This window comes from Thrips palmi, unplaced genomic scaffold (assembly GCF_012932325.1).
Source record: "Thrips palmi isolate BJ-2018 unplaced genomic scaffold, TpBJ-2018v1 HiC_scaffold_3, whole genome shotgun sequence".
NCBI classification, from domain to species: Eukaryota; Metazoa; Arthropoda; class Insecta; order Thysanoptera; family Thripidae; genus Thrips; species Thrips palmi.
In genome coordinates, this window is record NW_023144630.1 from 7619889 (window position 1) to 7633726 (window position 13838).

Genomic DNA, 13838 nt, shown 5'->3' on the forward strand with positions numbered 1-13838 from the left:
GAAATTAGTTGGAGGTCCCGGAACAAAAATGGGACGCCAAAACATGGAAATGGATGCAACACATGTTTTAATGGTTTTGTACGAGGGAATTTTACACTTCAAAGTCCCGATTTAAAAAATTTATTTTTCAAAATTACAAGTTGTTTGATAAAATGAAGGGTCTATAGTACAAATTTAGTCTTTAAACAGGGTGAAGACAAGTTGCTTGCCGAACGTGTGACCACACCAATAGATTGCTCTCCGAACGCGTCTTCAGTTTTGGCTGCTGGCGCCGGTCTTCTGGCCCACCGTGGATTATGATTCCGGCCTCCTGATGAGAGGCTCGCCCCCGCGGCGGCCTCCGCCGGAGGCAGCAGCTTCGGACAAAGCCAGCTCGGCCTCCAGGCGGCGGTATCGCTTTGGGATGCACAGCTGCGCCAAGAAGCCCGCGGCAAGGAGCACGACGAGGAAGCCGTGAGCGACGTGCGGTCCCCAGGCAGCGAACAAGCGGCTGTACGCCAAGGCAGCAACCATGGAGCATGGCTGGGGAGCAGAGAGAGAAAGAGGATTGCACAGTGGGCCAGAAGACCGGTGGAGGCGGTCAAATTCCCGGACGGGTTTTGAGCTCCAACGTCGCTAAATGGGACTCGAACCGGACGTGTGTCTTACCCCACCAGTGGATTTCTCTCCAAACGATGCATCCATTGGTGGGGTCACACATTTGGTTCGAGTTCTGTGTAGTGACGAGCTTAAGACGCGTCAAGAGTTTTGGCCGCCGGCGCCGGTCTTCTCACCCACTCTGGATCACCTGATCAGCTAGTGGCCACCCACAAAATAAATTCCAGCCATACTTTTTTAAAAGTAGATAAAAAGATTCCTCGTGATCCAATAAAAGTCAAGACTCGTGGCCGAGCGGTGAAAGTGCCCCTTTGAAATCCAAGATGTCTTAGTTTCATTTCCAGAGGGCTAAAAAGTGAATTTTCAAGCTGTCCATATGGACATTAAAAGCAATGGATTCGTCTCGACCATACAAACAAAAAATGTCAACACATGACGTTTGGATGGAAAATAGAAAAGTGACTGAACTAGAACATTTACCATATAGCCAAAATAGCCAAAGTGTTTTGAAGTATGGTAACTTTCTAATTTCCCATCAAAAATCAAGATATGTGGTAACGTATTTAGATTGTCTTGTCGAGACGAGTCCAATTATGTCAATTAGGACAACTGTCAAAATCCACTCAATTCCCTTGAAAATGAAACCAAGGCAACCCTTTGGATTTCAAGGCGGCACTTTCCCTGAGGGAGGACTGATTGTTTACGCGCACCTTAGACCCTGGAGGAGATTTTCCACTTACCTGGACAAACCACTTGAGGATGGACGTCGGATTGCCCTCAGGCTCCGGGTATGTAAGCTCGACGGCCATCTCGTAGCCAGTGACGAAGTAGCCACTCATAAACATGCTGCAAAAGGGAAATCAAAGAAGAAGACTTTCACGCTAAAGCCACTTTTGCCCGTCAAGCAAATGGAAGAATTTCCAGTTAATGGTCGGTACAAAATTCTGCAAGGTCAACGCGGGCTTGAATAGCCGAACTATATTCACGAGTTAAAGAGGATAACTCCTCTTTGGTCCACCACAAAGTCTTGAGTCCACCACAAGGCACGCACTAAGTGTGAGGTAGGACAGTTGGCGCTACGGCCTGGGCTGCCGTTGAACCGATACAATAGATATCTTACCCCATGATCCCGACCACAACGTAGAGAACCTCCATGGAAGTGGTTGCGATGCAGATGGAGTACATGACGATGGACGTGAGGGCACCGAAGTACGTGATGAGTGACAATTCTCTGGGGACACGATGAAGATGACAAAAAACGTTGGCAACCTCTCATTCCTTACGATAATTCGAACTGTATGGGCATTATTTCAGACACTGCAAATCCAAGGGCAATACCTTAGTATCATTTTTGGTGATACAGATGAGTGTGCCAAAAAACGGCCATACAGAAAGTCTTGCTTTCAAAACGGCGATACTCAAAAAGTATAGCCAAAATTTGGCAATACTTGGTAATAAACAATGAACTAGTCATCTTGTCTTGTTCAACATTTAAGGCTATAATTTGGTGATAAAGAAAAGTATCGCCAAAATTAGGCGATGCTTTTGTGAACTGCCGTTTTGGAGGCAAGATTTTCTGAACGGCCGTTGGTTGGCGATACTCAATTGTATCGCCAAAAAAGGTACTAAAATTATCACCTTTCGACTTTGGAGTCAACAGAGAACTAAGCTTTGAAGCCAAGCGTTGCAACCACTGTGCTTGAAAAAGAGACTTAAAAATACGCTGCAGTTCTTTCTGTGGACAGTGGACCAGAGCGAGACGGGAGAGGGACGCACTTGAATTTCTTCGTCTTGTCCAGGATGATGCCGATTATCATTGTGGCCGCCATGCCTAGAAGACTCAGCAGCGTCGCGATATACCCAGTCTCAGAAATACGTTCCTAAACGAAAGAAAAAATTAAAAACTGTGGCGAATTTTTAACAGTGTGGGACCTGGACTTTTCACCAATCAGGGTTAAACTTTTGATAGTTAGCAGCAACGGTGCGCTGCTGGTTCTTGCACTTTGATTACTTGTGTTCTTCACCACTCTCATTTCAGGAACGTGACATCACTGGAAACGGATGTGACATATTCGCTTCAACGTGATGTCACGTTCGTTCCTGGAACGACAGTGCACTCAGTGACGAGTGAAAGGGCCAAACTACGGTCGTAGCTTTACATTTCAGACTCTGTTTCGAAACCAAGCATAGTCCTTTACCTCACGAAATTGTAGTTGAATAAAAGTGTTATCAATTGATAGATTTCCCGTTTAAGCACATCCAATCCTGCACGTGATTGATTCTTCTGCCAGCACATTAGGGCCCATAGTGGATTTTCAGCAGCACTGAGAATTTTTTTTGTCTTTTTGTGACAAAACCATGGATGGTATTTTCATCACTTTCAAAAGATGACAATCTCATCGCAAATTTAAGACGTTTTCATCAAAGCTCCTATGTATACGTATTGCGTGGGCGTGACAACCATGTCACCAATTGTTTTGATGACATGTGAGGAAAATTAGCCTTGAAATTGTCATCAAGTGACGATTCAAATTTTCACAGAGAGGCCAGAAAGGGGCAGGCCAGAGCGCATGTGTTGTAGCTCACCGGGAAGAACTCCATGATGTCCCTATTGAGCACCGTAAGGAAGGCTGTGTACGCGCTGTACATGAGGTTGAAGCAGATGATGAGTAGGATGAAGCTGGGGTGCTTTAAAATGCTGCGCAGTGACTTGAAGAAGTGGCCGTGGCCAGACGATGCTGCGACTGTCGCGGCTGCCTGCGCGGGCGACGGAGGCAGCGGAGGCGCTTGCTGGAACACTGCCCTCCATCCGAGGGGGTAAACACTTCAAGAAATCGTGTACAGACTACTCGGTATTACGCTGTATTACGGTGTATTACACTTGCATTACGGCCTTAAAATGCCAAAATTTGGCACATTTGACCAAAAAATGGTATTACGATCACATGTATTACGCGTAATACACGGTTTTGGTGTACAGGGTATTACGCGAGTGGTTACCCCCTCGCCTCCATCGTCTCAGATTTACCTTGGACCGACTTGTACACTGACTAACTGTCGACCAAGATACATCAAGTGCGCACTTCCGTGATGCTTGCAAGTTTACACACGCTGAAAACCTTAGCAAGAATTTAAGCCACAGTAGCTTCATATAACAAAGTATTTTGAGCATGCGTAAACTTCCAACGAAAACAGTTCGTAATTTACGAACCGTTTCTTCGTATTACATACTCAATTAGTTTGTATCTTACATATTCTTAAATTACTTAAGGTTTTCAGCGTGCACTGACAAACGCATAGTTGGCCAAGCTTATGCACACTTAACAAAAAGTGCACACTTAAAAATGCATGCTTGGCGCCCTGTGCATACGCATGCAAGTGTATACTTAGTAGACGGCTAGGTTTGTAGTGTACACTTATACACTGTAGGGATAAAGCGTGCTGCGTCACTATATGGGCTCATATCAACAAAGAGGCACGCTTCAATCCTAGAGAGTGCTTGCAAGCATGCTCCTGGGAAGAGTGTGCTTGCAAGCATGCTCCTGGGAAGAGTGTGCTTGCCAAGCATGCTCCCGGGAAGAGTGTGCTTGCCAAGCATGCTCCTGGGAAGAGTGTGCTTGCCAAGCATCACTGTTAAAAAAAAATTCTGAAAATTCAGGCTAAATGAACTGAAGAAAATTTCGCAAAAGGCACTCCTAATTTTCAGACCAACCTTTTCAGAAACATGCGGTCTGAAAATTCAGACCTGTGAATTCAGACCACAAGTCTGAATATGGATTAAGACCTCTAGTCTGAATTGGTATTAAGACCGCTGGACTCTGAAATTTAGGAATTTGGTGAGCTTAAAATTGAGATGTCCTGGTCTGAAAATTGAGAGGGCTTCCTGGTCTGAATTTGCTTTCAGCAGTTCACTCCCATACCCCTCGCCTCCCTCTTTGTGCGCAGTGCGGGCAAGGTAATATATGAAAGTTGATCCAACCGATGCTTTAAGAAGGATGAAAATTGGTGTGGCTAGTAAAAGTCAATTTTGTAACCTTAAGGATACTGTCAAGTGAAACTTGCATGTCCTAGAAATATTTGTCACAGGAAGTTCATTTTAAGGTCAAAATTCCACCACTACTAGATAAATTTATTCTCAAAGTTGGGGACTCCAACTCTAATTAGTTTCTGAGTTATGGAGGTTTACGTAAACTTTTAGTCGTTTCCTCCAAATTCTTCTCACGACAAAGGATTTGCTACCCAGCCTTCAGATTCTGGCAATTATATCTATTTTTGCATATGAAAAAGAAAGCGTTGTCAAATTTGAAAATACAAGTCCAGAAAGAGGCTGTATTAGCTTTTAAAAAGCTAACTTATCAGGCCCACTTTTATTTTTCTTCAAATTTAAAAGATTTTGCCTTATTATTGGTTTATGGTGTTTCAGGAAAACTAAGGGAGATATTTTTTAAAAAAGCTATCTATTTCCTTTGCAAAAATAGATATAATTACAATAATATGAAGACTGGGTAGCTAATCCTTTGTCGTGAGGAAAAATTTGAGAGAAACGACTAAAAGTTAACGTAAACATCCATAACTCAGAAACTAAAATAAGGTGGTGTACAACTCTTAGTGCATGAGTTAATGCAATGGAAAGGAACTTTTATCCAGGAATTGAGATATCTGGACAAATATTTAGAAAAAAACTTAGAATGTCACTTTGGTCACTTGAGTCATCATAACCATAAATTTCTTTGCTTATCATCGCAAAATCAACTCAAACCTTGGTTGTAACAATTAACTCACTGTGGCAAGCACACGATCCAACACGCACCGGTGCACACGAAGTGAACGTATCAGATTCGTCCAACCAGAAGTTTGAACTAATATCCGATGAAGGCACTTTGGGGACGAGTGTGAACGGGGAGAGGCGAATAACTTAGAACACCTCTCGCCCTCTCACCGCCCGCCCCTTCAGTTTCGGGAGATGCGTACAGCGAGCGCAGAGTCACTACAGCGTCAAGAAGGGTCATCAGCAGAAAACACTTCGAACTAAAATGCACTTCTTTCCGTCGACATGACTTCAGCGCGCCGAGCGAGTGGACCTGACGCAAAATACACGCGATGTGTGCACCTTGGAAGACTGCTGGAGACTGACGTTTTGCGTGCAGGGCGCCGGGTCGGCCAAAACATTCCGAGTTGCCGACGGATTAGCGCTCCCCTCCTTGCCGAGCCAATCAGAGGGCGCCTCCAGCCGGCCCTGCCTCGCCGGACTTTCCGAGAATGCACCGGCGGGGACAGTCCTGCGGCCGCTGCACTGGGCTCGGCTCGGTGCTCGGCCCTGCTCGGTGCCGAACGGACTCAGCCGAGCAAGTCCGAGACAAACTAGATCGCTTTCGGGCCTACTAGCTTAGCTGGTCAAGGTGCTCCCAGAGCGCTATAAAGAGGGCTACTCTGGGGCTCAAGGTGCTACCTTCGGGGCAGTCCGATTAAAGCAGCGTATAGAGAGAGGGGGCGGGAGTCAGACGAGTCGGGCAGAAAATTAAGACCGGACGCTGAATTCTACTTTCAGACTCGCAGGGCAAATTATTAAACCTTGTTAAGTCTGAATTTTCAGACCGCCGCGTCTGAAATTTTTTTTCAGACTACAAGGTCCGTATTTTTAGACCTGCGGTCCAAATATTAGGACTCTAGTCTGAAAACGAAATTCAGACGGACAAGTCTGACACTTTCGGTCTGAATTTTCAGAATTTTTTTAACAGTGATGCTCCCAGGAAGAGTGTGCTTGCAAGCATGCTCTTGGGAAGAGTGCGCTTGCCAAGCATGCTCCTGGGAAGAGTGTGCTTGCCAAGCATGCTCCCGGGAAGAGTGTGCTTGCAAGCATGCTCCTGGGAAGAGTGTGCTTGCCAAGCATGCTCCCGGGAAGAGTGTGCTTGCAAGCATGCTCTTGGGAAGAGTGTGCTTGCAAGCATGCTCCTGGGAAGAGTGTGCTTGCAAGCATGCTCCTGGGAAGAGCGTGCTTGCCAAGCATGCTCTTGGGAAAAGTGTGCTTTGTGGTTGACTCCTAGGAGGAGCATGCCATGCACTCTCTTAAGTTTCTAGAGAAGTCTCGCTATCCGGACTGCCCTTGGATTTGATTTTCCAGTGTGGGGCACCACGTGTAAGAGCCTTACGGAAGAATACCGCGACCAGCATGATGGTGGCAGCAACCGCCAGAGACATGTTAAGGGTCAAGAAACCTTCAAAGTTTTCTTCCTGCGTCCAGCTGGCCCTCGCTGTTCGTGAGGCCAGGAAGCAGCCGATGGAAACACCGCCCTGCACAGAGTTGCAGCGAGGGGGTAAACACTCCCGAGAAATCGTGTACAGAGTACTCGGTATAACGCTGTATTACGGGGATATGACACGTGTATACCGGCATTAAAATGCCAAAATTTGGCACATTTGGCCAAAAAATTGGATTACAATTACGTGTGTCACGCGTAATACACGGTTTTTGTGTAGATTATTACGCGAGTGTTTACCCCTTCGAGTAGCAGCCAATTCACCCGATTAGCAAATACGCGGTTTTATCGATGGGTGAATCACTCAGCTTTTTGGTGTACACATGAGCACATGCACTGTAGCAAAAAGCTACGGAAAATTCTGTAAACAGCTTGTGGTAATTCTCCGTAGCCATTTTGTCAATATCTTCCGCAGGACCTTACAGTGTTCTCTGTAGGACCGTACAGTGATCTCCGTAGGACTACACAGTCTACGTACCAGGTCCTAAGGAGAGGACTGTACACTGTGGCAAAAAGCTACGGAAAATTCTGTAAACAGCTTGTGGTAATCCTCCGTAGCCCCCTTGTCAGTATTCTCCGTAGGCTCTTACAGTATTTTCCGTAGGACCACACAGTATTCTCCGTAGGACCTCACAGTGATCTCCGTACGACTGCACAGTCTTCCAGGTCCTACGGAGAAGACTGTGCGGTCCTACGGAGAATACTGTACGGCCCTACGGAGAATACTGTAAGAGCCTACGGAGAATATTGATAAGAGGGCTACGGAGAATCCTGGCAAAAAAATTAACAGAATTTTCCGTACTTTTTTGCCACAGTGTACGGTCGTACGGAGGATACTGTAAGAAGAGAATCTTGGCAAAAAATTAACAGAATTTTCCGTGCCTCTTTGCCACAGTGTGAGGTATACCTGATAATACTAAAAAATTGGACATATTGTTAACGTTATTAAGCCTATTGAGCGTTTTAAACGAAAAACAAGGCCCAAGCCTTTAAATTTGGTCATTTTCGCTCGTTTAAAACTTGTGAGTACTCTGAGTACGGGCTTATGTGTACACATGAGTACACTAGTGAAAAGTATATAACTTGCACAAAAAAATACAGGTACTATCGACAATGTCAATACCATGCACTAAAAGTCAATAGCGAGTCTGAGAGTGCACCTTCGCGTACCATGGATCCAATCAAGAAGCCGCACACGGCGGAGGACGCTTCGTCGGCGGGGAACCACACTGCAGCGACCCGGAGAGAGGCGGTGCACAGGAAGTTGTAGGCGATGGCGATGACGGCTTGGCCCGCCAGCACGGCCCACCAGTGTTGCGGCCAGCAGCCCAACACGTGCAGCCAGAGCCCCGCAGCAGTGAGAAGCGCCCCCGACAGCACGCTGGGGCGCAAGCCCTACCAAAATCAAAGTACATGTACACAGTTAGAAAAAAAAGTCCGTAAATTTACGGAGAAAGTTACTCTAATTTTGGGAATGGAGGCTCCGTAAATTTTCCATATTTGTACGGAGATTTTCCGTATTTTTACGGAGATGAACCACATTTTTGCAGAAATAAACGCATTTTAACGGTTTACTTCCCTCCTTCCACCTTCGATGTTGATGCAAACAGTGGTCTTTAAGACGAAAGTGATTTTCTCCAAAACTGTTTGAAGATCCACTTGACCACATGCCAGGATCGGATAAATGGACGGAAACCCAAAGGCGAGGTTGCTTTAGGGAAGGCGTACTCTTGGAACACCTAATCAGTTGGTCACCCAACCCATCGATAACGTGAATTAGTCTGTTCTTTTTGATAAGTAAGGCTTCTATTTCATTTATATACATAACTTCCATATTTTTACGGAGAAAAAATTTAAAGAAACGGAGATCTCCGTTAAAAAAAATGGACAGTCTCCGTTAAATTTCCGTATTTTTACGGAGTTTTCTGACGTGTACTAAGATGTTTTTAAACGGGAAGTTATTTCCAGCGGAGACAGCACCGCATCCGCACTATGAAAGTCTATAGTCAAATCTGAAGGTTCCCTCACTGAAAATTTTGTTCAGTACTCTACAAATCAGAGAGCGTACATTGTACGCTCTACCTGGAGCATGCCTGCAAGCACGCTAAAGCTAGCGCATGCCTGCCAAGCATGCACTTACTAGTGCATACATGCAAAGGGACATTCCACGTGAATCCAACGACGGTTTGGAATCGAGGTCCTCGGATTTCGACCTAAGTGGTATCAATCGATTCGGTATCGGCCCCTGACTCACCATGTAAATTTTTTTGTCAAAATTTTGAACGGTTTAGTTTTTGCACCAGTTTTATGGTTTTAAGAGTTTAAAAATAGTAAAAACAAAATTTTTTTTCCAAAATTTTTTTAGGTGTTTTTAAGCCATTTGCTTCTAGAAATTAAAAAATGGCAGATAGGTCAGGATGATATCACTAGAAGCAAATGGCAATTGAAAGTCATGTCCAAATAAATGTCATACATGTACTATGTCTTTTGTTTCATTTCTGTGCTCAAAATAAAATAAATTTGTGTAAAGTAACTATGATAATGATTGCATGGGTCCCTAAAAGTAGGCAAATAGAAGAGCTAGCTATCAGGAGTTATGTTGGGCCCTGATATCGTTACTTTGAGTGATCTGCATGGTCGACCAAGTAATCGCATGAGAGAAACGACAAAAAACAGTCAATTAAAGGAAAAAAATATGCCGCAATTAGACATGTTATAGGCTCTAGAAAAAAAAATTGTGGCGGGCCATCCAAACCCTCTTAAGGGAGTGTGCACCAATAGTAGAGGAAAAGAAAAAAAAAGTTTGGCCATAATCCATGATGACGTATTTTCAGAATGGTGAAATTTGTCAAATTTTCACCAAAATTCACCATTTTTACTACCCTAAAAACCTCCCAGATGGTTCTGAAACAACTTTTAATGCTTTTCCCACATTACTAAACCCTTAAAAACACCTAAAAAAAATTTTGAAAAAAAAAATTTGTTTTTACTATTTTTAAACTCTTAAAACCATAAAACTGGTGCAAAAACTAAACCATTAAAAATTTTTTCAAAAAAATTTACATGGTGAGTCAGGGGCCGATACCGAATCGATTGATACCACTTAGGTCGAAATCCGAGGACCTCGATTCCAAACCGTCGTTGGATTCACGTGGAATGTCCCAAAGTATACACGCTTACTGAAGCATGCATCTAGTGCATAAGGAGGGAGTTTTCTGCATCAGGAAGCATGCACTACATAGCATGTCACTAGTAAGTGCATGCTTGGTAGGCATGCGCTAGCTAGAGCACGCTTGCGGGCATGCTTTAGGTAGAGCATACAATGTACGCGTTTGGATTTGTAGAGTATACTTCGGTATACTTACATATTTGTCCAGTATGAAGGCCGCGGGAACGATGAGCATCATGGCCGCTACATTGTACGACAGGATCGTCCACTCAATCATCTCGTTGCTAACGCCGTAGTACGTTGAGACAACGTCAGCCAGCACAGAGTACTGCATCCACGGCACAGCATTGAATACAACAACGCCGACGAAGAGGAGAAGGATGACCCAGCGTCGCTTGTACACCTTGGTCTCGGGGGGCTTCATGGCGCACACACAGAGTTCTTTGAAGCACACTTTTCCGGACGCACTTTCTCTGCACAAGCACTGCAAAGACCGGCTTGCGTTACCAGAATGGTGCGTCTTGGACACGCGTTTCAACTTAAGGGGAGGTCCCGTGCGGATCTGGGCTGGAACGTTTGACCCGCGTTTCACAGTGGGCCAGATCCGTGGAGGCGGCCAAAATTTTCTAGACGGGTTATGAGCTGCAGTGTCGCTTACGGTCTCGAACCGAACGTGTGACCCCACCAATGGATTTCTCGTTCGGAGAGCAATTGATTGGTGGGGTCACACGGTCGGTTCGAGTCCCATTTAGCGACTCTGGAGCTCAAAACGCGTCTAGAATTTTGACCGCGCCTTCACCGGTCTTCTGGCCTGCGCCTGTGCCGAGGACCCAGAGCGAAGTGACATTTCTTCAGCTGCGGCAAATTAGTGTCAGCGCCGGCACGGCGCTTATCGGCGGAGGTACCCACTTTCAACAGAGTGCAAACAACGACATGCGCGGCAGCAAAGACACTTTCTCCACTGTCCTTGTGAAAGTGTGTATGTGTGTGTGTGTATCAACACTAATAAACCGCACAGCTGACGAAGATTAGCATGTTTATCCCTATCTAATCTAATATTGTGGGTGAATTTATTTGTATTTTAAGTGAGCCCGCGCCGTTTGTTCCTGGGTCATTCCCAACATCTTGGCTCCGGTCACACTCCCGACGTGGACGCTGTTCAAAAAATTTAATTACATTTTCATCACATGGTAGTGAAGCTATAATCATTACAATGTAATTAAAATTTTCATTACATAAATGTTATTAAAATTTTCATAACAGTGTAATGGACCAATGTAATTAAAATTTTTATGACAAATATTTAATTACATCTTAAAATGTGTCATGCACACACTTGCGTTTGCAGAGTGGCAAGCCTCCGTCTTCGTCGAGGCTGGCCAGGACCAGGCTGGACCGGACGCAGAAAAATGGTCTCGAGCGCATTCAGCTGAAGCCGTAAAAATCTTCCCGCTGAGGTTTTCCTGGAAAAGGGGTCCGTCGTCAGCGAAATTTAGGCAAACCAGCGTGCAGATGCACTCCCCTGAGTGGAAATCCCCCAGGAGCGTTCCGGTGCCGTGGGGTGCGCACGCCGGGCCACGGTGGGTTCTCCACAGTGTTGCCCGGTGGAGGTGGAACAAATTCTAGACGCGTTTTGCGCTTCAGAGTCGCTAAACAGGACTCGAACCGAGCGTGTGACCGCACCCATGAAATCCTCGTTCGGAGGGCAATCCATTGGGGGGTTCACACGTTCGGTTTGAGTTCTATTTAGCGACACTGGGGATTAAGACGCGTCTAGAATTATGGCCGCTTCTGGCGCACTGAGAACAATGCTCGATGGGGAGGGGAAAAGGTGGTACTTCGGAGCGCTTTGGAGGTACACTCTCATTCCAGGAACGTGACGCCATGTTGAAACGGAAGTCACAAAATGTCACGATCTTTTGAGCATTGTGTCACATTCGTTTCGATGCGAATCAGCCAAAAATTAGCGTATTCACGTTCAAGCGAATGTGACACAATGCTTAAATATATACCCAGTCTCAGAAATACGTTCCTAAACGGGAAAAATACTATTCCAAGAAATCCCAGGAGTCACGAAGTCAATTTGGCAGTCACCTCTGGTTAACTGTCCCGAATTGGCCCCTGGTTAGCTGTCCTAGAGACATCCCCACCACCACCGGCCGGCGAGGGATTACCGGCTATCCCGGCTCTGGCTGTCCCCAGCGCCTCCCGGGTGCAGGGACAGCTAACCAGAGCTGACTATTGTGTAGAAGTGTGGAGGAAGAAAAAAAGTTGTGTAAAAGGGATAAGAAAGTGGCTCAGGGGTGGCTACCAATGGCAGTTGTACCAATGTGGTCGATGTGCTACCCGTCAAAATTTAAACTTGACAGTTAATAGAAATCAAAATGCCGGAGAGTTCGAAAAATTCCAATGCTAATGTATTCCACGGTACGTACTGACATTGGAACATCTTTGAAGTCCATCATTATTAAAATGTTGGTAGCAGAAAGAAGGCAGTAAATTAATTTTCACGGGTTGGCAACAATTTTCTCGGGTGACCAACCAGAGTCCAACTTTTGGCAGTTAACACCAACGGTGCGCTGCTAGTTCTTGCACTTTGATTTTTTTTTGTTCTTCATCACTCTCATCCCAGGAAGGTGACATCACGTGGAAACGGATGTGACAAAACGTCCCGTGCCTTCGTGACATTTTGTCGTGACGTCAAACGTGACATTTTGACTCATTCGTTTAAACGTGATGTCACGTTCCTGGAATAAGAGAGTACGCGAGGGGTCACGAAAAAGTGGTACTCTGAAGCCGGGGGGAGTGTATAGGGAACAGTGCGAGATTTTAATGCGAGTTTGGGTTTCGGAAGGAAATGATTCCCGATCCCGATCATGAGAAAATGGCACCATAAAAATCAACCGCGTACCGCGTATGTGCCTAAACTGTTGCTCTCGTGTGTGCCCGCGGTGCACTAAAGCACTGCACTTTCCGTTCCAAGAGTTTGGCCGGATACATTGCCCCCTTCACCGCGAAGTAGATCGGGTCCAGGGCCCCGAACAGGCAGAGGATTAACATGCCCGTCTCGAAGGGGCCGCATATTGACCCAGGTTCTCAGTATTTCCCTCTGCCCAGCTGGCGGACGTAGCACAGTGGGCCAGAAGACCGGCAGAGGCGGCCATAAATCTAGACGCGTTTTTAACTCCAGAGTCTCTAAATGGGACTCGAACCGAACCTGTGACACTATCAATAGATTCCTCGTTCGGAGAGCAATCCATTGGTCGGGTCACACGTCTAGCGACTCTGGAGCTCAAAACGCGTCTAGAGTTTTGGCCGCCTCCATCGGTCTGGCCCACTGTGCGTAGACCGACTTTTCCCCGAAAAGGTGGCACGGAATCGGCCGACCGGCGGTGTCAAGGCTATAAGTCTGGCAACGCTGGTTCTCCACCACACGCAGGGCTGAAGGGCGCGTTCGCGGTTCGGGTGCATTCGGGTGCGTTCGGGTTCCGAGTTCGGACGGGCGACGAAGGCGAGCAACTCCAGCGCCCTCTACCCGGCCGAGACTGGCAGGCGTCAACAAGCGAAGCGAAGCGTAAGCGTCCTGTTTTCACCCAGTCCAGTCTGAGTCGAGTCTTGTTCCACTTCGGTCAGTGCCCAGTCCCAGTCCAGCTTACTGCACGGCGCGGAGAAGACGTGACCAACGGACATCACAAACACCATGAGTACTACTAGGTGTACAGGTTGGTTCAGGAACTGCTTAGCACAGCACAGTCGGCCAGCAGACCGGCGGCCGAAACTTCACACGCGTTTTGAGCTCCAGAGTCGCTGAACAC

At 46.2% G+C, this 13838-nt stretch overlaps 2 protein-coding genes across 5 annotated transcripts in view; one reads left to right on the forward strand and one right to left on the reverse strand.

The window, feature by feature from the left end:
• The window catches only part of LOC117648176, a 45677-nt gene that overhangs the window by 19347 nt on the left and 12492 nt on the right, over nt 1-13838 (forward strand). The gene's annotated exons all lie outside the window — the stretch shown is intronic.
• LOC117648185 (uncharacterized MFS-type transporter C09D4.1-like) lies at nt 105-10840 on the reverse strand. 2 transcript variants are annotated; one of them, XM_034390523.1, is made up of 9 exons: nt 10823-10840; nt 10220-10507; nt 8025-8249; nt 6747-6888; nt 3184-3395; nt 2374-2477; nt 1718-1828; nt 1338-1443; nt 105-522 (listed from the first exon to the last, which is right to left on the reverse strand). In XM_034390523.1, the coding sequence occupies exons 2-9, from the start codon at nt 10445-10447 to the stop codon at nt 295-297; spliced, it is 1356 nt and encodes a 451-aa protein (XP_034246414.1). In that variant the 5' UTR covers nt 10448-10507; nt 10823-10840; the 3' UTR covers nt 105-294. The 2 variants fall into 2 exon arrangements, with proteins under 2 accessions (XP_034246414.1, XP_034246413.1); XM_034390522.1 differs by lacking the exon at nt 10823-10840 and having other exon boundaries at nt 10220-10584.